The following is a 27473-nucleotide window of genomic DNA, read 5'->3' on the forward strand; positions in this document are numbered from 1 at the left end:
TCACCTGTACGGAGGCAGATGCCACCTGCCCAGACTGGTCGAAGTCCAGAGAGATGATCTGGGAGAAGCGGGTGGCGTTGCCATTCATGCCGGTGCTGCTATTGCCAAAAGCTTCCAGGATGGTGTAGAGAGCCTGCCACTTCTCTGCTGCGGGAAGAGAAGTGGAGCGGTGGGGTGCAGGGGCTGTGCGGCAGGCGGCCAGAGCCGGAACCGCTGGCCGGGCAAGCACCGCTGCTCCTGTGCCGTGCTCCACGCCGCAGCAGCCCTCGAGAGCGCGGTAAAGGGACCGGCGTGAGAAAGTGAAAGCGCGCCGTGTGGCGTGTGTCTGGCCGCTGCCGGGTGCAGGAGGCTGCGGAGGGCTGTGACCGCAAAGCAAGGGGCGTGCGCAGGTGGCACGGGGACCCCACGCCCCGCCGGGGACTCACCGGAGAAGACCTTGCCGGTGCTGCCGGCGATGGTGGCGAGGTACTGGACAAGGTGCTGGCAGTTGGTGGTTTTGCCGCTGCCGCTGGCGCCCAGCAGCACGACCGCCTGGTCCTGGCGGCTCATCAGCATGCTGCGGTAGGCGGCCTGGGCCACCGCGTAGATGTGCGGGGACGTGTCCTCCCTGCGGCACCCTTTGAACATGTGCATGACCTGGCGGGGGTAGAGGGGAAAGCACGGCGCGGGCGAGGGTCAGCACCCTGCCACCCCCACCGGCTCCCTCTGCGCGGTGACACGGCTCCCAGCCGCCCGTCCCCTCCGGTCGTCCCCCCTCCGCCGGCAGCAGCGTCACCTTCTCGGAGTACATGGAGGGGGAGCTCAGCGGGTTGATGATGACCATGGTGGGGCCGGCGTAGGTGTGCAGGAGGTTGCCGCCGTAGCGCTGCCGCAGCGTGTGCAGCACGCTAGACTCGTTGAGGTAGAGGAGGCTGGCGAGGTCCTCCACGCGGTCGCAGGAGGGGGGGTTCACCTGGCGGCGAGGTAGCGGGGGGGGCATCAAGCGGGGAACGGGAGGTCTGCCCCGCTGTCCCCCACCCCGTGGCCCTACCTTCTCCACATCGTCCTCCTCCACCTCCAGGACAGCTCCGTCGTGGTCCAGCTTCACCTTCACCTTGCCCTCGGGCAGAGGGCTGCCCTGCTCCGGCCGCAGCTGGCTGCCTGCGAGGGGCACGAGGCGCTCAGCAGGGCCATGCCGGGCAGCCCCCTGGGGACACCGCAGCCGGGCCGGGGGGGGGGGCTCGCTGTGCCGCGGGAAGGACTCACCCAAGGAGAAGCCATCCCTGTGCACCAGCCACACCTTCTCGGTCTCGTACCAGGCCTCCTCGGCCGCTATCTGCTCCTCTGTCTTGGCCTGTGGGACAGCGGGACGTGGGGCAGTCGTGGTCACCTGGCTCCCCTCTCCATCTCACCCCCTCCCCACGACCCTGGGGCTGGAGGGAGCAGGGCTGACTGGCCACGGGGCCACGTGCCGGGCAGCCACGGCCACCCTGCGCAAGCCCCAAGTCCCCCCAGCACATGCGCCCAGCTTGCTCGCTGCCCCCGGGGACCCCAGTGGGCTCGGGGCTGCAGAGACCACCACGACCCTGTCATGGGCTCGGGGCAGACGTGAAGTCACGGTGGCCCGGGAGCGCATTCACCGCGGCCACCTTGGGCAAGCCTGGAGGGGCTGAGCTCCCAAACCGCAGCCCAGAGAGCGGGCACCCATGCCAGCCACATGCTGGGATGCAGGGACACCGGGCATGCTGTGGGGACACGGGACGTGCTGCAGGGACACGGGGCAGGGACACAGGACACACTGCAGGGACATAACGGAGGGATACAGGACATGGCGCAGTGATGACAGAGTACCGCGGCATGGGAAACGCCAGGCTGGCACAGCCAGCGCAGCGGGGACGTCCCCGCCACCCAGGAGCGGGGCGAGCCCCAAAGCCAAACCTGAGCTGCAGCAGGGACGGGGCCAAAGGGGGCTGCCGGGGCATCGTCCGCTTGACCCTGGCGAGGCCGAGAGACGGGGGGTGAAGGCGAGAAGGGTTAATCTCTGCCCCGCAGACAGCACAGAAAGCGGCGGGGGGGAAGCGAGCGGGGGCAAAGTGCCGCTGTGCCAAACCCCGCGGGTGCTTCTGGTGAGGGCCACCGCTGCGGCCAGCAGAGCGGCAGGTCCAGCGCGGCACCGGGGACGCACGGAGCCAGGAAGAACATCGGCCGTGAGGCCCCGTCGCCAAAGCCCCCAGGGTTGGGGGCCGCCGTGCTGACCCGCTGCAAGCCCGGCCAGCGCCGCACGCCACGGCTGCTCTGGCACGAGCCGTGCGTCCTGCCTTTACCAGATGCTCTGCCCCTTTCTGTCCTGCTCTGCACCCCCGCCCGCCCTAGCCGTGCCACCTCCACCAAGATCATCCTCCCGGGACGCCCAGCTCCCCGGCACAGCCCCGGTGGGGAGAGGCACCCAGCTCCGGCCACCCCGGCACCCTCCGGCCCCGTGGGTGACGCGGCAGCCCACGGAGCGGGGTGGGACGGGGAAAGCCTTACGCTCCAGCACGAGGCGCGGGCGCAGACGCCAGCCCAGCGGCAGACAGAGGACGGCGGGGGGTCACCGGTGGAGGCAGAGGGCTCCTGAGGACGGGGGTACGGTACCTGGCTGGGTGCCGAGGCGGAGGCGGCGGGGTCCAGCTAACGGCAGCGAGGAAGGAGGAGAGAAAGGAGAAGAGAGGGGGTGAGAGGCAGAGAGCAGCAGCGGCACCGCCACGCGCCACGGGACCCAGGCACGGCCACAAACCCCACGGCACTGCCTGGGCATCGGCCCAGCCACGGGCAGCCGTGCCCGTGCTGCCGCGGGGATGCCGCCAGCAAGGGCTGCTGGACATCGCAGCTCCCCACAGCCGGGCACGCTGGTCCGGGCAATGACCCCAAAACCGCTGGCATCCCCTGGCACCCCTGGTCATCCGTCCCCTGCTACCGGTGCCACCCAGAGAGGGATCACGGGGCTGGTAGCCAGGCACAGGGGTACGAGCACCCCATGCGGAGCACACGGTACGGCCGGGGCAGCCGCACGCTGCCCACGTGTCCCCATCCCCGGGCGGGCAGCACGCGAGCGCCAATGCCCCCGGAATTACGGAAGCGGTGAAGATCCTCTCCAGCCGGCGCTGTGCCTCCTCCGACGGGCTCAGCCGGGACGCGGGGCTGGGGGCAGCCTGGAGGCAGAGCACCATTAGCACCAGGCTGGCCACCCCGCGGCCCCCGCAGCCCCCACCAGCCTCGCACTCGCGGCACGCAGGCACCAGAGGGGCTATTGCAGAGGCTTTCCCGGCCCTGCAGCCCGCCGGCGCTCAGGGCGGGTACCGGGGTGAAGGCTGGCGCAGACCCGCGGGTGCCGAGGCCGGCACGGCCGGGGTACCGGCGGATACCCCGCAATGCCCAAGGACCCAGGTCGCTGCTCCCACACACCTGCTGGGGGGGGTGCTGGGGCGGTTTTCGCAGGGGTCGAACGCTTCTCGCCAGGCTGCAGCTTCTTCTCCACACGAGCCATGGGGGAGACAAGGGGCAGCGTGATGGGGTGCCGCAGCGCACACAACTGCCCCGAAAAGTGACCCCCGCCCAGCACCACGTACCCCAAAACCACTGCAAACCATGCGGGTGAGCTCACACCGTGCCACGCCAGGCGGCACAGCTCTGCCACCACGTTAGAGCATCCCCCGCCGTGCACACACCGGTACCTTGTGCCTCTCCAGGGCGGTGGGTTTCGGAGCGGGTGCCTTTGGCGGCTCCGCTTTCCCTCCCGAAGACTGCACCAGTGGCTCCGGCTTGGCTTCAGCGCCTGGGGACAGGGACGGCTTCGCGTCCCCCCTGGCCGGCTCGGGGGACTTCTCCTCCCGCCTGTCCCCCGGCCGGAGCCGCGGCCGGTGCTCTTTGGTTTTGCCCTTTGCCATGAGGGTTTTGAGCCCCGCTGAGATCTCATCCTTGGGCTCTGGCTTGGCGGGGGCTGCTGGCACAGCGGGGGGAGGCGGCGCGGTGGGGGGAGCTGGGACAGCAGAACGGCCCGTCTCCTCCTTCCTGGGGGGTGGCACCGGCTCGGCAGACTTGGTGTCTCGCCCCGGCTCCTTGGCACTGCCGGCGTCCTCCCCCGGTAGGACTTTGCGGACCACCTTGCGTACCACCCGGACCACCCTGCGGCGGGACAGCCCCTGACCGTCGTCCCCCTGTGCCTCGGCAGCCGGGCCCTCCAGCCCGTTCACGGCTGCCCCGTTCAGCACCGGCTCCGGGCTCTTCTCTCGCCCGGGGGGTGGCTCGGGGCTCTTCGGGGGCTCAGGATTTGGGGGTGCAGACGCCGCATCCTTCGGGCTCTCTGACTGCAGCCACAACGACACCGGTGTGAGTGGAGGTCCGACGGTGCGGTGTCTGCCACCACAAGCACGCGCTGCTCGGGTCATGGTGGTGCCCGGGGTTTCATGCCCTGCCATGGGAGCGCAGCTCCCGGCCAGACCCCGGCACCGAGGGACACAGCACCCCCAGTCCCCTCCTCCAGCCAACCTACAGCTCCCCACCGGACCCCAGGGCTGGGAGCGATGGTGACCTCCCCGGCCCTGCACGCAGGGACCCATCAACTCTTGGGCTACCGGTATGGGGGCAAAACTCAGTGCTCAGGGCACCGGCAGCCTCTCTGCAACGCACAAGGCAAGCCGCAAGATTTTCTCCGCCAACAGCTTTGGCGGGCAGCACAGGAGCCGGCACCGTAATCACGGGGTGGGCACCGACCCACCGTCCTGCCGGGGTGTGCGGGGCAGGGACATGCCCCGGGGAGGCGGAGGGGAAGAGATCCCCGTGCGCCAACAGCCGAGCATCCCTGCCAAAAACACCCACCACCCTCCACACGCTGCTCTGGAGCGGCCACCGGCGCTCCCCAGGGACCAGGGCGGGTGCGGGGGGGATGCTGAGCCCAAAACCGTCCGTGATGTTCCCAAGCCCTGGCACGGGGTCTGTCCCCACCGAGGGCGAGCCCCATCCCCGACACAGCTCCACCCTGCCCATGCCCTGTGACACTTACAGCCCCATCCTCCTTCCCGGGTCTTTTCACAGCTAAGGATTTGTCCTCGTCCTTGACCTGAGGGTCAGACAAACAAGAGGAGCGCGTTTCAGCCCGCCACGGGGCCTCGCTGCCGGAAAAGCCGCAGAAACCAGGAAAAGCCAACGGGACCATCACTCCATGCCAGGGGGGCAGGAGGCTGCTGCATTTAACAGCCCAAATTTGCAGCCCGTTGCAGCCCCAGGGGCGAGGACACGTGTCCTCCCAGGCTTCCCGGCGGCCAAAAAAGTGGGAGGAAGCGCAGAGATGCACCCTGGTTATGGCAAACCCCAAAAGTGGGAAAGGAAAGCGCCCTGCCCGCCTGGCCCGGGCCCCCTCCTTGCATGCAGCCGGTGAGCGAGCTGGTACATAGAACCCCGTCACTGCTCCCCACGGGGGCTCTGCCTTTCTGCACGTCACTCCGCCGGGCGTCACAGCACGTTTTAAGTGTCACCGGCTAATCTCTGCGGCAGCCGCACCGTGGGACGTGCCAGCTCCCCGTCGAGCAGGGCGACCGGGGGTCTCTGGGAGGGGGGTGGGCAGCCAAACCCTCCCCTACCCTGGGTCGCGCTTCTCGAGCTCCAGGGCTCGGCCGTGGCGCCGCGGCGGCAGCGCGCGGTGTACCCCGCAGGCAATGCTCCCCTGCTCGCCATCACACAGCTCCTGCAAGCGCTCGGGGCCGGCCGGCGGCACCGAGGTGGCTCACACCGTGTTAGGGGCTTCACCAGCCACTCGCAAAGCGGTCGTTAGTGATAGCGTTAGTAATCGCATGCGTCGCCCCGTCGGTGACCGCAGCCGTGCTGCGGAGGGGCGCGGGGCAGCTCCCCGTTTGCTCGGTGCGGCCCCTGGCATGGCAGCGCAGCGAGAGGCTGGGATCACCGCTCCGAACATGGTGCTGGCACTGGGCAAACTGGGGGAGTTGGTCAGTAGCGTGTAGCAGCGTGACCCGAATGTGGGGTGCAGGCAAACGCGTGAGAGACTTCCCTTCTGCTCCCAGAACGCAAACCGGGATGAAAACGCCATGGCGATGTCTCATGGAGCCGCAACCCTGGCTGGGGAGAGAGGGAGAGGTGAGACGGGCCGGCATACGGGCTGCTGAACGATGGCACGGTGTACGAACACGTGCCCTTCCCTGCCGGCCCTGGGAACCCAGGACCCTCAGGAATGGGGGTCTGAGCCCACCTGGCCCTGCTCAGCGTACAAACAGGCGGTGCCTATAGGAAGGGCTCTGGGGACAGACAGGTGGCCAGGCTAAGACCCGGTTAAAACTCATTGTGCAAAAAAAAGCCCCTTTAGTCAGGCCGCAGGACCGTGCCCCAGTTTCCCCCCCAGGGCGGGCCAGCCCGCTACGGTAAGCAAATGCCAGGATGAGGGAAGGGATATTTTCTGCCCCGGGCGCCCTGCTCGCCCTGACAGCCGGGGTTTATTCTGAGCCTGACCCCGTGCCAGCGGCCGGGCAGCCCCGGTGGGGACCCACCACCCCACGCTCTGAATCCCAGGGGGGTCGTGCCCAGGGCCGTGGGGGAAAACTCCCCCTCCCAGGGCCAGGCACGGCGTGGAGGAGCACCTGGCTACCAAACCAACCCACCCGTCTGGGGGTACATCACCCCGGTCCCAAGGGGTCCCCTGTACCCCCCTGTCACCGCAGTGTGAAACGCCAGCGCCCGGAGCACAGGCTGGGCACGGGGGTCCCGAGACGAACCCACCCGTGGGTCAGAGCCCCCAAACCCTCCGCCCACGGCGTTCCCACCTCCGCGCGGCCTGGCACCACCGCAAAGGTCCCTGGAGAGCACTGGTGCCGGGGTCCCCGGTGGGGGCTGCATGAAACAGCCCCCCGGCCGCCACAGCGTCCCAGGGTCGAGAGGAGCCTCACGGCCCCCGACCCCGATGCCGAGACTGGCTCCCACGTGCCCCCCTCGTGCTCCCCCGTGCCGTGCTGGTCACGCCGGGGGGGGGCGGGGGGGGTCCCCACCTTACCGCAGGGTCGGGGCGAGCCGGGAGCGGGGTTTCCGCCGGGGCGAGCGTGGCGCAGCGCGGTGGGAGAGGCACTAGCGGGGCGGCAGCCGGCGGCGCGGGGACAGCTGGGCTGATAGGGCCACCCTAAAAATAGCCAAGGAATGCGAGGGCCCCGCCGGCGCGCGCAGCAGCCGGAGGGAGCGCCGGGGGGGGGGGGGGACACGCGGCCAGCGGGGCCTCGCCGACGCCGCCGACACCGCCGCCACTGCCGCCAACGCCGCCACCGCCGCCACCGCCGCCGGAGGAAGTGATGTGGGCTCGCGGCAACCCGGCGCTGCGGGGGGAACTGCCCGGCCTCCGTCCCACCGCCCGCCCCGGGGCGAGCGGGGAAAGACGTCCCCAGGCGTCGGGGCTGGGGGGAGCCAGGGAGGGTCCTGCGCAGCGAGGGCTGGGTTTGCACGCTCCTGCACCCCGCTGTCCCGTGGCGGGGTGCCTGGTGTCGGAGTGGGGTGCCTAACGTCACAGCGGGGTGTCCGGCATCGTGTCGGGCGGTGCGGCCCTGGCACTACTTGCTCCTCCCTTTGTTTTCCCATGAACACAACAGCCCCCCCCCCCCCCAAAAAACGCTCCCGGGGACGGACAGCCCCCCAAAGCGAGGGCCGGAACCACGGACGTGTGCCGGCCCAGCAGCCCCCCGGCACGGTACGGCAGCCCACGGTAAAGCCGCTTTTGCGGCAAAGCTGCCTCTGGAAGTCCAAGGTCTCCCTGGAAACAACGGGAGCGGGGTGGCGGCGGAGCGAGGGGCCGGGGGCCTCTCCGCGCGGGGCCTGCCGGGAGGAGGCCGGCGGCAGGGAGCCAGGCGCGCCGGCGGCGTGGAGGAGAGGCGGTGACTGCCTGGGCTCGGGCACGGCGGGGACTCCAGCCAGTGCCTGAGCAGGTTCCCTGCCCGACCCCAGGGACACGGACGTGTCCCGAGCCAAAAAACCACTCCCGGAGGGAGCAGGGGGTCCTGGCGTGAGCGGGAGGGCTGTGTCGATGGCGGGCTGGAAATCCCCGTGCCGGGGAGGCCAGCGCTGGCCCGTCCGGCCCTTGTTAACGCCAAGTTTTGCAGTACTGCCCCGTGGCTGGCACCACACGGCAGCCCCGGCCCGTCTCCGCACCAGGCACGCGCTGGGGAGAGGCCACGGCAAACACCCTCGGCAGGGCTGGCGCAACCGGAGGGTTGTGGACGGGTGCCCACGGTGTCCCCAGGTAGTGCTGGCAGCAGCCACCGGGTTATTAGCAAAAAGTTGCGGTCACGTCCCTGACAGCAGGAACAAGAGGCTTTGGTGAAGGCACTGGCCCAGACCCGGCACACAGAGCTGCTGCAGCCCCCTCCACAGCAAGCCAAACCCACGCAGACCCGGGCGATGCAAAGTGGTCCTGCCTTCCCAGGGGGTCCCGAGCATTCCCGCGGCAGGGCACGGAGCCACCCACCAGGGAGGAGCCCGGCTCCCACAGCCCATCTCCACTGGGACCCCCAGTCCGGACACGCAGCCACGGCAGTGTTTCTGCCCGGCCAGCAGGTTCCTCTCGTTCCTCCACCGGGAACTTCGGCAGAGATGCACCGACCCCGTAGACAGGCCTGCCGGACACAAGCCCCCTCCCCAGGGTCCCTCGGGGACCCCTACACCGGGGATGCCCTGGCAGCACCATCCCTACGGTGAAGGGCAGAGGAAGAGCCAACCCAAGAACTTCCCCTGGAAGAAGCGTGGACAAAAGGAGAAAGCATGTCCGGCACAATGGGAGTCCCCCAGCCCCCACCCCATGTCCCCCCATCTCCCAGTGGAGTCCCCCAGCGGGACGTGGGGCACGGCAAAGAGCCGGCACCCAGCCACGCTGTGGCACAGTGGCCTTGAATCCTGGGGACAGCAACCTCCAGGGACCAGGGCGCCTGTGGCCGGCGGGCGAGCATGGCACGCGGGGTCTGCCGGCGTGGCTGCCGAATGCCTGTGGTCCCACAGAAGTGCTAGAGCAGTCGGAGGCGTTTCTGGAATATTTCTGCCCGGCCGGCGCACGCCTGGGCCCTGCCAGAGGAATTTCGCCGGTAAATAAATAAATACAAGCGTGGAGCCGAGCCAGCCTGGCTGCCCCGCGCCAGGAGCAAGGCTTGGACACGGGGGGGTGGTTTCACCCGGTCCCCGATGTCCGGCCACGCCATACCACCAGGCGACCCCCTGCACACCCCGCAGCACCAAGAGCCCCCCCCCAGACACGGCGGGTGCTGCCCCTGCCCGGCTGAGGCGTGGGTCCGCGGGGACGAGGGTGGTTCGGCATGGCCCCCGCCAAGGGCGTTAAACCCCCCCCCAGTATGCAGGGAGCCCGGCACCATCCCCGCTCCAGCCGGGGAGGGGCTTCCAGAGCAACAGCCCAAAATATGTCTATAATTTCCTGTTTCAAAAAGGATCATTTTTATTTAAATTAGGACCAGAAACATTCCAGGGAGCTTAGCAGGGCCTGGGGGAGAGCTGGGCCTCCCTCTGCGCCGGCACCTTGCACGGCCCTGCCGGGTGAGGGACGCCCGACCGTACCCTGCACCACAGCGTCGGCTCCCCAGCACCGGCAAAACCGCGGCGGGTCTCCCCGGCGCACCCTTGCACCACACGGGAGGAGGACAGCATCCTGCGCCGGGAGGTGCCCGTGCTGCAGTGGCACCCGAAGATGCCACAAACACGGTCACTGCCGCCCCTCTGGCCGGTTTCCTCCGGCTGATGCCGTCTAACCGTGCCAAGACCTGGCGCGAGGCCGTTATGCTACGGCCTCTCCCCCGCAGCCCCAAGGGCACCGGCGTCTCCTCTTCCTCCTTCCCAGCCGCAGCACCGTGCTCTTGGCGGGCACAAGCGCTTCGTCGACCCCCGCACGCTGGCATCGAATGCGTACCTGCCCCCATGCCAGCGTACCGCAGCGAGGGCAGCAGCCGTGGCCCCCGGCCCCGTAGGGTTATCCGGCCAGGGGTTATCCCGGCCGGTACAGCCGGCATTGCCCGGTGACGCCTGCCGGGCTCCGGGGAGGAGCTGCCAGAAAGCCAGCGCTCCGCTCGGCGCAGACTCCACCCCGCAGCACCGGCGCCTGCTCGGGGAGCACATGGAGCCCCGTGGCCACCGCCACGGCCTCACCGCGGCCGCTCTCGCTCTGTCCCAGCCACCAACGCGCCGGGATGGGGCCCCGCCGTGCTCAGCATGGCTCTCCCTGGTGCAGGCGACCTGCTCCGTGGGCACGGGCAACCTCCCCTCCCTACGGAAGGCTTAAAAATACGCTAAACAAGCCCAGTTATAAGCTAAACCAACGCCGCGCTGCTGCACCCCCCTGCCACCATGGAGGGGGTCCAGCCCTGCAGGCTGTCGGCATTTGGGGGGCCTCTGCCGGGCCGCCAGCCGGCCAGGTCGCTCGTTAGCCCACGGCAGGGTCAGCAGAGCCGGGCGGCTCGCACAAGAGATGTGGGTCACCCAGCCATTAAGTTTCTATTTATACAGCACCAGCCGCACGCGCAGGGCTGCGCGCGCCATCGGCGGCTCCCGTCCCCCGGCAGGCCACGCCGCCCGCCCCAGTCCCCGGGGAGGGATCCCAGCTGGGGGAGGCCGACGTGGGCAGCGGGGCATGCAGCGGGGCAGGCAGTGCCCCTCCTGCAAAGCAGCATTAGGGATTTCCCGGCAGCAAGGAGCAAAGCTCCTTTCCCTGCCAGACCTCAGCGAAGGGATGGGGACAGACTTCCCCCACGCGATGCAGAGCTGGGCTCTCCCGGAGCCCCTCCAGCAGGAGGAAGGCCAAACCCAACAGCACACTGAGCATTTTAGGGGGACAAAACCCACCGGTGCCGGTTTGCGAGCCCTGATGCAAACCCATCCTTGCAGCTGCTCTGCCGCCCCGGGGCGCAGGCGGGCATCGCCCCTGCATCCCAGCCACAGCCTCCCGCTCCTCCCTGTGCATCGCTCCTGGCCAGAGCAGCTCGGGTGCCTGCTGGTTCCCACGGCCCCTGCCAACGCAAACACCCGCTGCAAGGACGCTGGCGGCCAGCAGAAACCCAGGGCACTGGCCACACGACAGGGACGGCGTTACTCACATCCCAGGTAGCGCGGCGCATCCCCTGGCCGCCCCGCAGCCAGCAGCGGCTCAGCTCGCTCAGCTCCAGGATGGGCTGCACCTTCAGCTGCACCGTCTCCCCCGACTGCCGGATCATCTCCACGATCTCATCTCGGGATTTGTTCTCCACATTGCGTCCATTGATCTCCACCAGCCGGTCACCCGGCACCAACCCCAACGCCAAGTCTTTGGTGCCGGCTCCGGGTTCGGCAAAGTGCACGACGCGCCGGTACACCTGCCCGTCGGGGGCCCTGTCCAACATGGTGGTGCGGCGTAGGGAGAAGCCGAAATCGCCGGTGTTGCGCCTCTGCAGCTCCAGCTGCCGCGGGGTGGGGGGCTGCGGGGGCACCAAGGCGGGCAGCCGCAGCTCGGCGGGGAACCTCTTGCCGACGAGCTCCGGCGCCCTGGCACGCGGGGAGGTTGTGGGAGGGGTGCAGGTGTGTCCCGGGGGGACCCCTTGCTTGGCGAGCTGGGTCTCCAGCGCGCGCACCTCCACCTGCGGGGAGGGGGCCGCCGAGTGCTCGGAGGGGGTGGACGTCTCTGAGGTGCTCTCATCCCGGCTCTTCTGGGAGAAGGAGAAGCGTTTGACGATCATCTGGGAGTTCTGCTTGGCCAACGAGCCGAACTTGGCCGCCCGCTGCAGCACCGAGCCCTTGAAGTTGGCATCGTCCACCTTGAGGTCGTCGCTGGAGCTGGCCGTGCTCAGGTGGCCCGAGTCCAAGATGACGCTGCCCCGGTTGCTGTCGGAGTCAATGTCCGTGAGATGCAGGTCAGAGCCGCTGGCCACCTTGATGGGGATGGGGTTGGAGATCTCCAGGCGGGTCTTGGAGTCCCGCTTGGAGGCACGGTTGAGGTTGAAGAAGCCCCGGCGCATGCTCATCTCCTCCAGGCTCTTGAGCTCGGCCGCCGACATCCGCTCCTTCTTCTCCTTCTTTTCCTTCTTCTCCTTTCGGGCCCCATCCTTCTCTTTGTCCTTTTTCATCAGGTTGAACATGGTGGAGGGGGGCTCGGGGCGCACTCGCCCCCACGGCAGGGCGCTGGGTCGGGTCACCGGTCACGGCACGGCCGCCTGCCTGCAGAAGGACAGACAGGCAAGGGTGCCATCAGACAGCGGCACGGCCAACACTCACCACTGCCGCCCGTCGCTCTACCCCACTGGTCACCCCAGCTGCCACCCCCAGCTCCGTGCCATGTCCCAGTGTCCCCACTCTCTCTCCCTCCCCTCCCCGGGGGCACCGTGGGGCTCTGAGACTGCCCCGGTCATTGTGTCCTCGCCCTGGCTGGGCACCAAGCCCCAGGGATGCAACAAGGGTGGCCCTGCATCCCCAGGGATGACCTGAAAGAAGCCCAGAAGCCTGGCACCCCCACGCATCCCCACGCCAGCACCGGGGCTGACCGCGGGCAAGACCCCCCCACCAGCATCTCTCACAGCTCAGGACCCCTTTCGGAGCAGCACGGGCGGGAAGGGGAGGAAGGCATCCCGGTTGCATTTGCAGCGGTTACCACCGGCGCGGACGCTCCCCCGGCAAAACCGCCCATCCCTGCCGGCTGCGGCCCCACAGGCGTCTCGCCCACCGGTTCAAAGGCCCTTTGTCGAAGAAACAGAGGCCTCTCTGCCACTCGTCCCGGCCCCGGCCACCACAAAGCCGTGGGGGACAGCCGCGGGCAGTTTCCCCAGCGGGGAGGGAGCCGGAAACACGGCCCTAAGTGAAGGCTGCTCTAATAAACAGGAACCTGTAATATCACATCCCTCCCAAACGCTGATAAGTGTCTAATTTTAGCCAGGGCAACGTAGAAACTTATGACGCTGCCGGCAACCTCCAGGAACAGTCGCTCTTTCATTTGGGCATCCCGCGCGTGGCGGAGGGAGCACCCAGCCAGTAGCAAAACCCTGGCCCGGCAGAAACCCCGGCCCCCACCCCGAGAAAACCCTACGTGCACCCGGCGCCTGGGAGCACCCACAGCCTTGCCTCGCGCAGGGCTGCTATGGGACCTCTCTGCCCCCGGGGCAACTGGTGCCCACCAGCCCCCCTCGACTTCCATCGAGCGCTCGGGCTGCGGATAAACAACTCCAAACTGGAGCAGCCGGCTGGCAGCGCCGCGCGGGACGGGCTGACAGCTATATATAACGGGGCAGGAAGCCGCGCAGGAACTTAACCTCAGCACAAAGGACAACAGGAAAATTCCCCACGTTTGAAGCATCTGCTTTAGAGCTCTCAGATGGGTGCGGGGACAAGGTTTGGGCAGCCCGGGGGGACAGGCGGTGCTGCCCATGCTGTTAGTTAGCCTGGGCTTTGCAGGCACCCTGGGGTGCGTGGATGCCATGCCGTGCCATGCCATGCCGTGCCATGCCATGCCGTGCCAAGCTGCACCTTGGCTCCAGCGCAGCATCAGTGCTGCATTACTACCGCTGCCTGGACCACCTCCACTGCCCCTGAACGCACCCAGTGGGACACGGGGAACCAGGCCTCCCCTTGGCAAAGCCACACGGGTTCAGGGGACAGCAGGGGACTGCCCGAACCCCGCCGCCCCTCGGGGCCGGGGCAGGAGCACGCGTGCCCGGGTGAGACCTGGCCGCAGGGCAGGCAAGGGCAGAGCTCTGCAAGCCACGGCACGGCGCCGGCCCCGGGCGCGTGATACAGCCGAGGCAGCGAGGGGAAGCAGTCGGAAGGACAAGGTCGGGCACGCAGTGTGGCCGGGCGGCTGCATTCGCCGGCTCCGAGCCTCCTGCCCACGGCCAGAGGGGCTGCCACGGCTCTGACCACACCACTCAGCCCCGGTGCTCTGCCTGTTCTGCCCTTCCCTGCAGCACCCAGGGCTTTGCCTAGATCCACAGCCAGAACCTGGGCTGGGCAGGACCCCAAAACGCATGAAAACAAGCCAGCTCCTTTCTCCTCTTCCAGAAATGCCAGCTGCGGGCTGATGGCTGACCTGAGCCCGGGGACGGCACGGCTCCTTCCCATGACCTGCAGCAGGTGCTGCTGGCAAAGGGCCCGGTGGCCGCACCGTCACAGGGGCTGCTCTCTGCCAGCTCCTCCACGGTTGTTCTGGGGCCTCAGCGCAGACAATAGCAGGGAGGGAACCACCTGCGCCCGTCCCTGTCCCCCTGCCGTGACACGTGCCACACCGGTACCCCAGCTGCCCGGGCATCCCCGAAGCGGCGTGGCCAGGGGGATGCGGAAAGGGCTGCACCCTTGGGAGCACCCTGTGCTCACCCCATGGCAGGGAGGGGGCTGCCGGGACCCCTTCCCGGGTCCATGGTGGGGGGACCCTTGGAAGTAGAGATGCTCACCGGGCAGGTGCTGGTTAGAACCGAGGCGCCGGGAGGCAGGCGGCCGGCGCGCTCTTTGTCCTCGGTGGTTTCTCTCCCCCACACACACGCTCCCTCCCGGCCTTTGTACGCTCAACAAAAAGGGGGAACAAGCGTTACCATCTGCATCGCTAATCAGGCAGCGCCGGCAGCCAGCGGCCCGGCCACGTGTGCCCCACGCAAGGCCACCGCTGGCAGGAGCAGGGCAGGGGGAACGGGAGCTTCGTGGGCTGGGTTGAAGACCCCAGCATCCTCCACGCACCGGTGTCCCCGGCTCACCTGGGACGCCGTTGCGGTTTGCTCCCTTTTCAAGCAGGAGGCTCCCGCCGGCGGCACGCACGCACCGGGGATGCTGGATGGGTGCAGCCCCACGCCGCGAGCAAGAGGCGGCTGCCGAGCGTCTTTCGGCTCCTGAATCAGACCCAACGCGCCTTCCCTGACTCAGCCCGGGCTCGCTCCGGGATTACCCATCGCCAGGCGTGTTCGGGGCAGCGGCGTGCATGAGCCATAACAGGGGAGGGAGAGGTGCCCGCGGGCGCCGGCTGTGCCTGGGGATCGCACGCAAGGACGCTGCTGTGACACCTGAGCTGGCAGGGGACAGCGGATGTCACCCTGGAAGGGCCCGGTGGCAGAAAGAGAGACCCAGCTCAAGGCCTCCAAACCCAAAACCCCTCCCTGAGCCCCCACAAGCAGGAGCGAGGGGGATGTAACTCCCCCTTCATCCCCCCCCCCCACGGCCATGAGCCCCCGCATCCCTGCCAGGGCGCCGGGGAGTTTCAGGCAGGGAGGAAGGCGTTCACTGAAACTCCGGGCCACTCCTTCCCTCCCCGAGACGCAATCTCGTCCGACACGCTCCCCGCGCAGGGACCTGCAGTGCAAGTTTCCCAGTCGCTTGCCCTCCCCGCTCTGCTCCCCGCGCCGCGATGCCGGCGGTAGGGCCACGCTTGCCCACCGCTTCGGCACAGGAGCTGGCGGCTGTCGCCTCCTTGGGCGCACCGTGTTGGGGCACCCCACGCCCCGGCTGTGCCCGGCTGGGCAGGGACAACGCCATGCCAGGGAGCAGGTGCCGCCGGCGGCAACGCCGAGCGGCCAGCCCAGCTCCCACACAGGGAAAAAGGGGCTGACCTGCGCGATGGCTCCTCGCCTCCTTGCCAGACGCAGGTTTTCCACAGAACAAGGAAATTTAGGGGGTTTCCAAATTCCTCTGAACTGCCTGCCCTTACGGACAACGCTGGGATGCGTCACGAGGAAAACAATCGCGGATTTACCCGAGTCACAGCCAGGATGTGCCGCCGGGCCGTCTCCAAAGTGGGATTTGAGGTCCTCCTGCTGCGGGAACTCCGTTTGCGGCAGCAAAAGGGACCAAGCCTGGCTTTCAAACGTCACCCCGGGCGGGCGGCAGGGGCCAGGCGGGTGCACAGGGTGCATGCGTGGGGTGCAGGCACCCGCCTCGCCCCAAAGCTGGGCAATAAACCAGTCTGGGAGTCCTTACAAAACAGAGGTGGCGGGGCGGCGATCGCTGCCAGGCTCTGCTGGGTGGGAGCGAAAGCAGGAAACGATTTAGTGACCAGCTGGGGGGAGGACAGGTGGGTCACGGCCCCGTTGCCATTGGGCACGTGCCTCCCCCCGCCACCCCTGCCCGGTTCTGGCCCCAGTTTGCAGCCAGACCCCCTGCACGGCCCAGCCCACAGTAAAGGCGAAGGGCTGAGCCGCAACTCGTCAGTGGGCAAAGTTCAGGGCTGATGCAGGCGCTGTGAGAACGCTCGGCTCCCGATGGGGGATGGAGCACTGGGTGCTGCCGGGTGGGTGTCCCTGGTGCCGGCGTGCCAGAGCCAGCCTGGGGTGCGGGAACGCCGGCCGCAGCACACCCTTGCACACCCGCCGTGGGCCCACACTTTTCTATAATTGCCCTAAGTTTAGCTCCAGCGCTCGTTGACCAGAGGATTTGCATCTCACAGGCCGGCTGGAAACCACACTATTTCTGGACGCGCGTCCCAGCCCTCACCCGCCGCTCTATATATTCCTCCCCGGGCAAATTAACATGCAGGCAGGCGCCGTGGCGGCCGCAGGCCCCACGAGCCCCCACCGCCCCCAGCACGGCAGCTTGCTGCAAAGCCACCCACCCTCCCCTTGTGTCACCCCAGAAAGGGACCCAGGTGCCGGTGCCGGTGATGCGGTTAACGGTGAGCCGGGCTAATGGCTTCGGACTCAATTCCCCGGTGCTGCGGGAAAGGCCCGGGCCAGTGGTTTCTCCCTGGAAGGGGGGCCGGCCCCGAGGAGCCCTGCTGTGGGTGCTGGGGCACCCAACGTGGGGCACCCTGCGGGGACAAGCTGGTTGTCCCCTCGCGGAGGGTGCGTGCCCACCCTGGGGACACAGCCGCCCCCAGTGGGGTGCACACACCTCCAGCACCCCACGGCGCGTGCGGTAAACACGCAGGTGCTGCAATGCAACGGGGCTGCGGGGGGGGGGGGGGACACGGACACACGCGACACGCATCCAAACACGCCCCGCAGTGCAAAGGCGAGCAGGCACAAGGTGACACAATGGGGGCCGCCGCACACGCATGCACACACGCACACGCTGCAGGACACCGGGGGATGCACACGCACACGGGTGCCGCAAGACAACAGCGGGGCCATGCGCGTACACGCACCCCGCAAAAACACGGGGGGGGGGGGGAAGCAGGCGCGCACACGCACACACCCCCCCCCCCCTCCGCTTGTGCAACGGCACGGGCACACGCACAGCCCGTGGAAGGGAAGGGAAACGGGGGGGGGGGGGGAGCGATGCAGCCGCAGCCCGCCCCGCCCCGCCCCACGCCGGGCGCTGCGTCGTGCCCCCGCCCCGGTACCGGTACCGGTTACCGGTAACGGTAAGGACGCGGTGTGTGGGGGGGTACTCACCCAGCAACGGCGGTGGAACGGGGCCCGGTACTGGTGGTGGCGGTGGTGGTGCCGGGCCCCGGCGGCGGCGGCGGCGGCGGCAGCGCGGGGCGGGGCGGGGCGGGGCGGGTCCGCACCGGGGCGGGCACTGCCGGCTCTGCGCGCGCCGCCCGGCGCGCCGGGCGCGGCTCCGCTCGGTACGGGATGGAACGGTATAAAACGAGGCGGTACGAAACGGTACGGTGGGGTTTTTGGTTTATTCGGGAACGTTCAGGCGTTGCCATAGGCAGCCCCGGCGCGTAGCCGTGAGGCGCGGTCGGTGCGTGGCCGCAGGACACCCCGAATATCCCCCACGGACGGGGTGCACCCTCCAACACGCGTACCTGCTCTTAAACTGGGGTGTGCACCCGTACGCACCCCGCAGCGCACACGGGAACAAGTGCACGCCCGCTTTTGCCCAGCTGGTGCGCGCCCACACACACACACACACACACGCGTGTGTGCTCACACCCGTGGCGAGCACGCAGCAGCAACGCGCCGTCCCGCTGGCACAGCCCTGCAACACGCACCCGTCCTCGCAACGCAACACGCGCGCCGGAAAACGCGCTCGCGGTTCCGTGCGTTCGCGCCGGTGCACGCGCAGCGTCGCGCCAGCGCACGCGTTCCTGGGGTTCCTCTTTTCGGAAGGATCCCGTCAAAAGCGGCGCCCGATCCGGCGTAGGGAGGGCTTCGGGCTGCCGGAGCAGGGTGGCCGGTCCCCACCGGCAGCTGCGTGGGCTGAGCCTGGGGAATACAAAGCAGGACGTGGCGGAGCAGCCCGCAGAGCCATTTTGCGGCCGGTGCTTCTCCTCACGCCGCCTGTCCCCAGGGAGGGCTGTAAGCCTGCAGGAACCAGACTGTTCAGGACGGTGCCTGGCTGCCTTGGCCAGGAGACAACACGTGATTAACGACGAGCATCTCTCAGCGAGCCCAGCAGCAAGAGCCGCAAAGCCTTTGTTACACCCATTCCACTCGTGCCCAGCTTTGGGACGTCGCATCAGGGTCGGTCAGATACAGCTAAAATCCTGCGGCACCCCCCTGACCATGCGCGGCGTGAAGGCCGGCAGCGGCTGCCCTAGGACAGATGGTTTCAGGACAAGCCCCGCAGCCTCTCTGCTGGGACCACCTCCCTTGCCATCGGACGTGGGAGCCGTTGGGCCACCGCTGGGCCCTTTGTGGGATGTGGGTGGCCCAGCAGCCTGGGGAAGCTGGAGCGGGGCTTGGGGAACAGGGACCCCTGATACAGGCACCCAGAAGCTCTTTCCAAAAGCACTCTTCAGGGAGCACTTCATCTCCGCTGGAAAGCTCGGGATGGACAGAGGGACCTAGAGAGACAGGGGTCTCCCCCCAGCACCATCCCCGCCACCTCCCACGGCTCCTGCCCTGCCCTGGGGCACCCCAGAGCACTCACTCCAAATCCCTGCCACCGTCCATCGGAGGCTGAGTCGGGCTGAGCCGCGTGGTCCTGGCCCTCCTGCAATGAGCGTGACAGGGCGAGGGAGACTCGGGTCTTCCTGCAGCTGCAGCCTCACCACCTTGCCTGGCTGCGCAGCAGTGCCAGGCTCTGCGCTAGCTGGAGGCTGAGCCCTGCCGTGCATGGGGGATAGGCCCCCGCCATCCGGCCCTCAGCATGGAGCATCCCTGCAGCAGCAAACAGCACCTCCACGAGCATTGGGAATCACACTGTGTTCACCCCCCGTCTTGCGACACGCTTGCCCGGGCATCACAAGCCCCTGTTCCCTTGCAGCGGTAAGGCTGGGTATGATTTCTAGTGCACAACACGTGCCCAGGACACGGCCCCGCTGCAGCAGCGGAGCAGCACGCGTGTGCGGGAGCACGGCGACAGCAAGCTGGCAGTCGTGCAAGGGGCCCCGTGCTGGGCCTTGGGCCTCGGGCCTCGGGACACGGCGGTGGAGGAGACGCAGCCCTTGCAGCGGCAAAGGACGGCGGCAGCGAGCGCAGGCGCCTGCTTTTGTCACACTTTCCTTTGTCCCAGGCACGTGGCACCGAGCGCAGGGAGCCGCAGCCGTCCGGAAAGCAGGGACGGGGATGGGTGAGTTGCAGGGGAGGCAGAGCCCTGGCTCGGCTGCCAGGAGGGTTTTCCGGCTGCGGTGGCGAGGGGACACGTTGTGCGACTGTACCTCTGCCCTGCTTCCCCAGCACAGGCGGGCGAACAGCCGGTTAACAGCCTGCGGCGGCTCCTGCTTCCTTATCGTGCTGGGCAGGTGGTGGCGGGGCTGATGCCGGTTGGAACCGCTGAGCCGTGGGACAGCGCGGGGTCCCCGGTGTCTCAGGCAGCCCTGCCACGAGCAGCCACCAAGCGGGGCCAGCCTCCTGCCACCTCCCCAGGGCTAAACACCTCCGTGCTTCCCGACAAGGCAGCCAGGTGCCCGTGCCCACAAGATCCCGTCCGACCTTGCAGCCCCTCTCCCGGGGCTGGGCTGCCGTAAGAGCTTTCCCCTGGCATGGGGTTTCACAGGCACCAGCAAGCCCCGTGCCCAAGGAAAGTCTCTGTGTTGCCCAAAGCTTTTTAGGGAGAAGCGGGACAGAGCACTGGTGCCAGCGGCATTTCGTGGTGACCCCGGCAGGTGCAGACGGCTGGCCAGAGCGGCAAGGGCCCCGAGCCGGGCTGGGAGCGAAAGCATCTGTTTCGAAGCACCGTGGGGTTTCCTAAATAGGTCACTGCTTTTTTATAGTCTCTGGGATCTAGAAAAACCAGTTGTTCCAGACAACCTGTGGACCCGCCAGCATCGTTGCAGCGGTGGCTCCCCAGGCGCTCGCCGCCGTCCCCCCAGGTCCTCGCGGGGAGGGGGGGGGACCTGCCCCGCCAGCGGTGCTCGGTGTGAGCTTGGAGAGCGGTTGGGGAGCGCGCAGCACCCCGAGCCGTACCCTGGGGTCCTGCTTTCTGCCGAAGGTGACCTGTCCTTGGCCATGCCGGACCTGGGGTGTGCAGGGGGGGCCTTCCCCCAACCCTGCTCCTGGCCTGGGGTGGCTGCTGGCTCCAGGCTTTGCCCTGGGACCGTTTGCATCCAGAGCCGGCGTTTTCCCTTCCAAGGGGAGCCAGGTGTGGGGTGTAGAGGGGTGTGCGGTGCCGTACACCCCTTACACACGCTGTACACCCGCATGCGCCTGCTGCGGCGTGGCCTGCTCGGGGTACGCTCTCCCTCTAGTGGCACCAAGCTCCTGGCAAAGCCTCCGCATCGCCGGGGCGGCCGAAGCCATGGCCAGGGCATGCCCGAGGGTCTGGAGGGAGCCGGGGGGAACGAGTTCCAGCCCGGCCTCCCCCTCGCAACCAGGGGTGCACGTGGCAGGGTGCGCAGGGAGGGTGCCCGGCGGGCTTTGCAGGAGCGTTCCCACCGCCAGCCCCACTTTTTGGCAGCCCCGCAGCGGGCAGGTGGCTCTGCTCCTCCCTTTCCCCGACCCCGCGTTTGCCGGGACGCGGCAGTACGGTCAGCCCCCGGGAGCCAGAGTCAGCCTCAGGGGTGCAACCCCACAGCTCTGCTTCCCAGTCATCCCCCCAGCTCGGCCAACCCCATCCCCATCCCCGTGCCCCCACAGCGCCCAGGCTCCGGTGCCGCGCGTGGCAGCAGCCGGCGAGGGCGAAGGCCCCGGCGAGCCCCAGCTTCCCCCCGCTATGGCGGAGCGCTGCCCGCAGGAGGGGTCCCCCAGGACCCCCCTGGGCCCCCTCAGGCTGGGCTGGTCGGGTGCCATCCCCGCAGCACGGCCCCGCCACGGTCCCCCGGGCCGGGTGCCAGGCCGTGCCGCCGCGGGCAGCGCTGACGGGGCATTTTGTTTTGTGCCGGCCGCCCGGCGGGGAGACAAAAGGGGCAGTCAGACGCGGGCGGTGCATTGTGCCGGCAGCCATGCGCTGAGGCAGCAGCCCGCGCCGCCGCGCTCGCCTCGTGACCCCCAACGGCCTGGGCCTGTGCCCGCCGTGGCACCCTGGGGCCTGCAGCGCCCGCCCTGCCAGGGCCCTTGAGGGAGCCATGCTGCTGGGAAGGGGGAGAGCGGGAACCGGTTGTCACGGTGACCGGGAGGCCTGAGGCCTAGGGGTGCCTCGTTGCCACGGTTACCGCAGGCCTGAGGCCTCCCAGGCCCATGGCGGCTCCCCCCCCCCGGGGGGGAACGGGGGGCCGGGGCGATGGCGGCGCTGCGTGGAGCCGGGGGGGGGGGGGGGGGCGAACACCGGGGCTCGGTGCGGCCATGGGGCCGTGGTTGCCGGGCCGGTGAATGGGAAGCCCCGCGCCGGCTCCCAGCGAGCTGGGAGGAGCGGCCTCACGGCCCCCCTCTTGCCCACCGTGAGGCCACGCTGGGAGGAGGGTGTCCGCACCGACGTGGAGACGGGGACCCGCCGTTGGCCGGCGGAGCAGGGCGATGGCGGTGCCCGGTAGGCACCCAGCTGAGCCCACCACCCGCGGGGTCTCACCGGGAGGGTGCCGTGCCGTCCCCACCGTGCCAACCGGTGCCAGGGCCCGGCCAGCCCCCCGCGCTTGCCCCGTGACGGCGCGGTGCATTGCCCCTGGAAAATGCCAGAGCAGTCAAAACGTTGAGTCATTTGTGCCCAAGATTATCTGTGCAAACAGCCGCCCCGATTATTTTTTTTTTTATTATCAAAATTTTTTTTTTTTTTCTTTTTCCCTAAGAATGTGGCTCAGACCATGGGGATGAGCAGCTGAAATCTCCGGGGATCAGCGGGACAATGCCAGAGCAAGCATTGTGCTGACGGCTCTGCAAACACTGGCACCGGCTCCCGGCCAGCAGCACCCTATAAAAGCCGAGCCGCTGAAGTAGGCAAACATTACATGGGCGAAGCAGCAGTAACCGCCTGAGCTAGGTGAGTCCTGGGACCGATTCGCACCTCTCCCACCTCGCCCCCTGCTCGCCCCTGCCGCCGCCGGCTCGCCGGGCAGACAACCTTCCTCCTGCCTGGTGGCAAAAGACACCCAGAGGGACCGTCACCATTTCCCGTGGCAAAAGACAGGCTCACATGTCCCCGCTGGCAGCCAGGGTGGCTGAGAGCCCCTCTACCGCAGGGCACCCCGCTCCTGGCACCCACCCGGACCTGGTCGTCGGCACGGCACACCGGTTGGCATCTCCCACCATTAGCCGGGGCCATCCGTGGGAGCCCACCGCGCCTCCCAAGGGAGGCATAGCCGGGGTGCCGGGACAGGGACAGAGGCGCAGGCGGGTCTCTTGGACACCGCCACGTACCGGGCAGCCCTTGCCCCCCACCGCAGCTCCCCGCTCCAGCTCGGGGATGTTTTTCCTAGCAATGGCCTGGCCTCGGGGAAGGAGAACGGGGAGCTGGGCACTGTGCCCTGGCAGGTGTGCCGGCTCCGTGCCATGGCTGGGAGGAGGAAAGGGGCACCGCGCGGTGAGAAGGGAGCACCCTGCTTTGGATGTGTCCCGGAGCTCCCTGCCTTGCCCCCACCCCATCCTGCGGCTAGCAAGAGGGTCTCGCTACGACTGGCGTGGCTTGTCCCCAGCAGCGGGGCAGCTGCCTTCGAACAGGCGCCGTGGGCAGCGGGCACAGAGCCGGCCCCCGGCCCCATGAGCAGGCAGCAGGGATGCACAGGGGCACGCTGCGGTACAAATGGCTTTTCCTTCCTTCTCCAGACACCGTTCCAGCAGCAAAGATGGCTCAGACAAACCCTCTGCCTGTCCCCATGGGCCCTTGGAAGGTACGTCCTCGCACCCCCGGTACCTCGCCTTTCCCGGTGTGCAGGTGGGACACAGGGAGAGGGACAAAGCCAGTCTTCGGGGCCAGGAAAGCTGCACAGCGGGCAGTGAGGCAGGGGGGAGCACAGGAAGCAAGGTACCCCTGTTCTCTGCCCACAGGAACTTGCCTCCCGCTTGCTCACGCACCTCCCGGGTGTTTTTCGTAAGCCTCTTTGCAGCACCCTGGCCCAGCCGTGCCCTGCTCTTACCGGTTGTCCTGTGCCAGGCAGTTACAGCAGTCCCCAAAAGCCACACGCTGTTATTCGCCCTCCCCTGTCGGTGCAGGCAGGCAGGCAGGGCAGGCAGGGGCCAGCCAGGCACGAGGGCTGCAAAGGGGGCGGTGGGCACAGCGGAGCAAGGTGGGGAGCAGCCCCGAGGGGTCTGGCAATAGCTATGGGGACGCGGTTCGAGGAGAGCCGAGAGGGAGAGGAGAAGCATGTGCGCAAGCAGGGCGCACCCCGCCGAAGCCTGGAGCTGTCGTGGGAGAGGAGAGCATCAGCCGCAGCCCAACCGGGGAGTTCCCCCTCGCCCTTTCCCCCGTTAATCCTCTTTGCCCTAGAGCTTTCGGAGCAGAGGCCGGGAGAACCGCCAGCCACAGCCCTGCCACCCGCCCGTCCCAGAACGGCTCCGCTCCTCTCTCCAGACGGCACCGCTGCCCCGGGAACTGATCTCCGCAGGGGTGAGCAGGAGAGCGGAGCGGGGGCCAGCGTGCGGCTCCCCCGACACCAAGGCAGGGCGCCGCGGGGCCAGCAGTGCAGGGATGCGTGGAGGCGTGTGGGGCTGCGTCCCAGCCCAGAGGGGTGCCCGGTGCAGCCTCCGCCGGCTCTTCCCCGGACGGAGCGCGACCCTCTGTCTCGAAGAGGCGCTGAATCGCCTGGGACCGCTGCCGGGCGGTTCCCAACTTGGCAGCTCGCTCTCCGTTCCAGATCACCGTGTACGACCAAGAAAACTTCCAGGGCAAGAGGATGGAGTTCACTTCAGCCTGTCCAAACATCATGGAGTGCGGCTTCGACAACATCCGCTCCCTGAAGGTGGAGTGTGGCGCGTGAGTACCTGGCTGCCAGCGGTGGGGATGGTTTCCCAGGCGGGCTGGCGGGACGAGGGGTGCCTGAGCATGGAGCAGGGCTGGCTGTCCTTTCTTTGCTCACCTGGGGGAAGCCAGGCACGGGGGATGCCACCCTGCGAGGGTAGAGCAACCAGCGCTGGGCAGCACCGATACAGACAGAGGGCCGGAGGACGGCGGCAGCGCCTTTGGCATCATCCAAAACTGCCTCCCGCAGTCTGGGAGCAGCCAGGTTTGGAGCTCCCTGGTGCCCAGCAGGGATGCTGCCCAAGGGTGCAGCGATCAGTGCTCAGCAAGTGGTTCTTGAGCTCAGCCTGGTCCCCATCCTGCCTGTGTAACCCTGCGAAGCATCGTGCCTAAGAACCACTGTTTCATGCCCCAGGGCCCAGCCCTGCTCTGCCCCACGCTCTCCCCACACCGTGCAGCTCCCCACGGCCAGAGCAGAGCCTTCCCGCAGCCTGCGCTGGGCTGCCCCAGTCGCTGATAGGGGTAGGGAGCAGAGCCGGGCTTCTCTCTGCGCATGGGAATCTTCCCTGGCACAGGCAAGACATCGCCCGAGCTGCTCCGAGACGCTGTGTGTAAGGAGCGGTCCCCACGGCAAAGCATCCCGCTGGGGCCGGGGAAGCAGACAAGATAGATTTGCGCTGCTATATTTAGGATTTGTAATGCTAATGGGATTACAGCGGCATGCGTGCTCACGCCGTAATCAGCTCTCTGCTCCAGTTGACGTGTTCTTAATCAGGCTGTTCACCTTGCACGGGGGGAGGCCGACTGCGAGACACGGGACTGAGTCTCAGTTTTGGTCGGTGGCAAGAGGCCCTCGACCCCCCCAGCTCAGCGTGCCCCTCAGCACCCCGCGTGCCCAAAAAGCAGGGGGTCTGTGGGCTGCACAGCCTGTGCCATCTTCCTTCCAGCCTCCAGCCCAGCCTCTGCCTCCCGGCTGCGGCTGTCCCGTCCCCAGTCTCTGTAAGGGGACGTGCCCAGGAGAGGTCCCCACCCTGGGGACAGGCAGGCTTTCGTGTGGGCAGCACCAGGGCTTACAAAATGTGTCCTGCAGGGCAGAGGCACCCCTCTCACCTCTCCTTGTTTGTTTTCAGCAAAGAGGGGGACCCAGAAAGGGGAAAGGCAACAGCTCCCTGCCTGGCCCAGAGCCAGATGAGTTCTGCCTGGTTTGGGCATTAGGAATTGAGGTCTTTCCAGCTGTACCAGGTTGTAATTGGGAAACAAGTAAGAAATGAGGCCTGTGGGAGAGAAGGGCAGCCGGCGGTGTCCTGTGGCATGCTAACGCGACGCCGGTCTGCGTAAATAACCACAGAGCAGTTAGGAGAAAGCGAGCCACCCTCGCAGGCTGGGCCCCTTGAGGGAGGAACCCCATCGCCCGCCTCAGCCGGGGGATGCCGGCGCTGCCACGCGGGCAGCCTCCCAGGCACCAGACACGGTTACACATCCAGCACCTCCTCCTTTCCTCCTGGACTTGTGGGCAGAGGCCAGACCCCAACCTCTTCCTTGCACCTACATCTGTGCCCCGGTGCCAGCCCTGAGCAGGAGGCCCAGAGCTGCCACAGGAAGCCCTGGCAGCCCTTGCTCTGTTTTTGCAGCTGGGTCGGTTACGAGCACACCGGCTTCTGCGGACAGCAGTTCATCCTGGAGAGGGGAGAGTACCCACGCTGGGACGCCTGGAGCGGCAGCAACGCCTACCACATCGAGCGCCTGATGTCCTTCCGCCCCGTCTGCTCCGCTGTGAGTGTCTTGGCTCCCACGGAGCTCTCGCGTCTCTGATGCCATTAAAACGTCCCAGGCGATAGCACCAGGGCAAGGGAGCGAGCCTGAGACAGTAGCTGTGGCATAGCTGTCACTGACACCTCCCAGGTCAACCCCTGCCCCCATCCTGGCCCAGCACCACCCTGCTGAGCACCTCCACACATCTGGGTTATGGGAAAACCAGCACCCCACCCCCAAAAAAGCCAGCCCGGGGTCTGAACACCTCCCTCTCCAGGAAACCCTGTGAGCAATGCCGTAGGGAGGAACAGGCATTGCCCCACTGTTCCCATCCACGCTGCAGAGGGAGCACTGCCTCCCCCTCACCCCCTGCTCTTCCCCCCCCCCAGAATCACAAGGAATCCAAGATCACCATCTTCGAGAAAGACAACTTCATCGGCCGCCAGTGGGAGATAGGCGACGACTACCCCTCGCTGCAGGCCATGGGCTGGGCCAACAACGAAGTGGGCTCCATGAAGATCCAGTGTGGCGCGTAAGTGATGGGCAAAGGACCACGGGGCAGGGACAAACCGCTGCCGTCGCTGTGCTACCACAGCTGGAGGGGGGACACCCCATAACCCCCGGCTTACCTCTTGTCCCCCTTACGGCCCGCCTGACGACTCCCTTTTCTTCCAGCTGGGTTTGCTACCAGTATCCCGGGTACCGTGGCTACCAGTACGTCCTGGAGTCTGACCACCACGGAGGAGACTACAAGCACTGGAGAGAGTGGGGTTCGCACGCCCAGACCTCCCAGATCCAATCCATCAGGCGTGTCCAGCAGTAACTCCCCACTTTCCAGTACATTGTTGCAAGGTTTCTAAAGCTCACCGGCTCCCTTTTGGTGCTAATACTCCCCTCCTGAAATAACCACCCCTTCTTGTACTGCAACTGCTTATGGAACAACACTCCCAAACGGTACCAACTGCCACAATTGCCAATAAATGTGACTGAAAGAAAAAGATAAACCAGCTTGGTGTTTGCTGTTGAGTGTTTGGGATTGAAGTCACACACCCCCATGCCAGTAGCAGGGACCAGACTCTTCCCTGCCTATTTTAAGCAGGGCTGAAGCCCGGTGGGGTTCACACCAAGGCAAGTTCATCCCCCGACTGTCTCGTACACACAAACACAGCAGCCAAAACCCCGGTCGTTGCAGCTCTGCGCCGCGTGGCTTCCCTTCCTCCCTGCCCTCCCCCTGTCGAGGTAAAGGACAGTCCCAGCCCCCTGCCCCACCGAGCGCCCACGTACACACAGCCACCGGTGCCGCGCTGCTCGTGGGCTTTGGGGCCAGTGCTGCCAGGCTTGAGGGAACGAAAGTCGAGTCGTCAGCCCCGCAGCATCCCCGGGGCTAAGGGATGCTCCCTGAGAGCGCAAAAAAGAAACTCACGCTGACACCCACAAACTTTAAAATTTTTATTCAACAATTTACATCACTTATTGTCTGTCTTAACGTATTCGATCTACACAAATTTCTTTTTTTTCCTGATAAAATAATAAAATTTGGATAAATTTTGAAGACCTGTTGGTGCAGAATAAACAAAATTTCAGGTAACTTTTTTTTTTTTTTTTTTAAAACATTTAGTGTGAAGTAT

General features: G+C 67.3%; 2 protein-coding genes across 13 annotated transcripts in view; one reads left to right on the forward strand and one right to left on the reverse strand.

The window, feature by feature from the left end:
* MYO18A (myosin XVIIIA) overlaps nucleotides 1–17424 on the reverse strand; it is a 40402-nt gene extending 22978 nt beyond the window's left edge. For 3 of the 12 annotated variants that reach the window (XM_041126559.1, XM_041126560.1, XM_041126558.1), the window contains exons 1-10: nucleotides 17328–17424; nucleotides 14406–14515; nucleotides 11094–12186; nucleotides 2509–2649; nucleotides 1918–1974; nucleotides 1246–1333; nucleotides 1031–1140; nucleotides 776–952; nucleotides 426–636; nucleotides 5–147 (exon numbers count right to left, since the gene is read on the reverse strand). In XM_041126559.1, coding sequence (XP_040982493.1) covers nucleotides 5–147; nucleotides 426–636; nucleotides 776–952; nucleotides 1031–1140; nucleotides 1246–1333; nucleotides 1918–1974; nucleotides 2509–2649; nucleotides 11094–12107 — 1941 coding nt within the window. In that variant the 5' untranslated portion in view covers nucleotides 12108–12186; nucleotides 14406–14515; nucleotides 17328–17424. Of the gene's footprint in view, nucleotides 1–4; nucleotides 148–425; nucleotides 637–775; nucleotides 953–1030; nucleotides 1141–1245; nucleotides 1334–1917; nucleotides 1975–2508; nucleotides 2650–3092; nucleotides 3171–3423; nucleotides 3488–3692; nucleotides 4039–11093; nucleotides 12187–14405; nucleotides 14516–17327 lie in introns of those variants that run through there. The other 9 variants (XM_041126568.1, XM_041126567.1, XM_041126565.1 and 6 more) reach the window with 7 other exon arrangements.
* Nucleotides 17425–17506: 82 nt separating this feature from the next.
* CRYBA1 (crystallin beta A1) lies at nucleotides 17507–26849 on the forward strand. The gene is given in 9 exon segments (XM_041126573.1): nucleotides 17507–17518; nucleotides 21989–22165; nucleotides 22167–22179; nucleotides 22962–23026; nucleotides 23623–23742; nucleotides 23990–24108; nucleotides 25725–25866; nucleotides 26235–26377; nucleotides 26521–26849. Coding segments are annotated over 8 exon segments (768 nt in total). The 5' UTR covers nucleotides 17507–17518; nucleotides 21989–22147; the 3' UTR covers nucleotides 26669–26849.
* Nucleotides 26850–27473: the final 624 nt, after the last annotated feature.

The sequence above is a fragment of the Aquila chrysaetos genome, chromosome 10 (assembly GCF_900496995.4).
Source record: "Aquila chrysaetos chrysaetos chromosome 10, bAquChr1.4, whole genome shotgun sequence".
Classification (NCBI taxonomy): Eukaryota; Metazoa; Chordata; class Aves; order Accipitriformes; family Accipitridae; genus Aquila; species Aquila chrysaetos.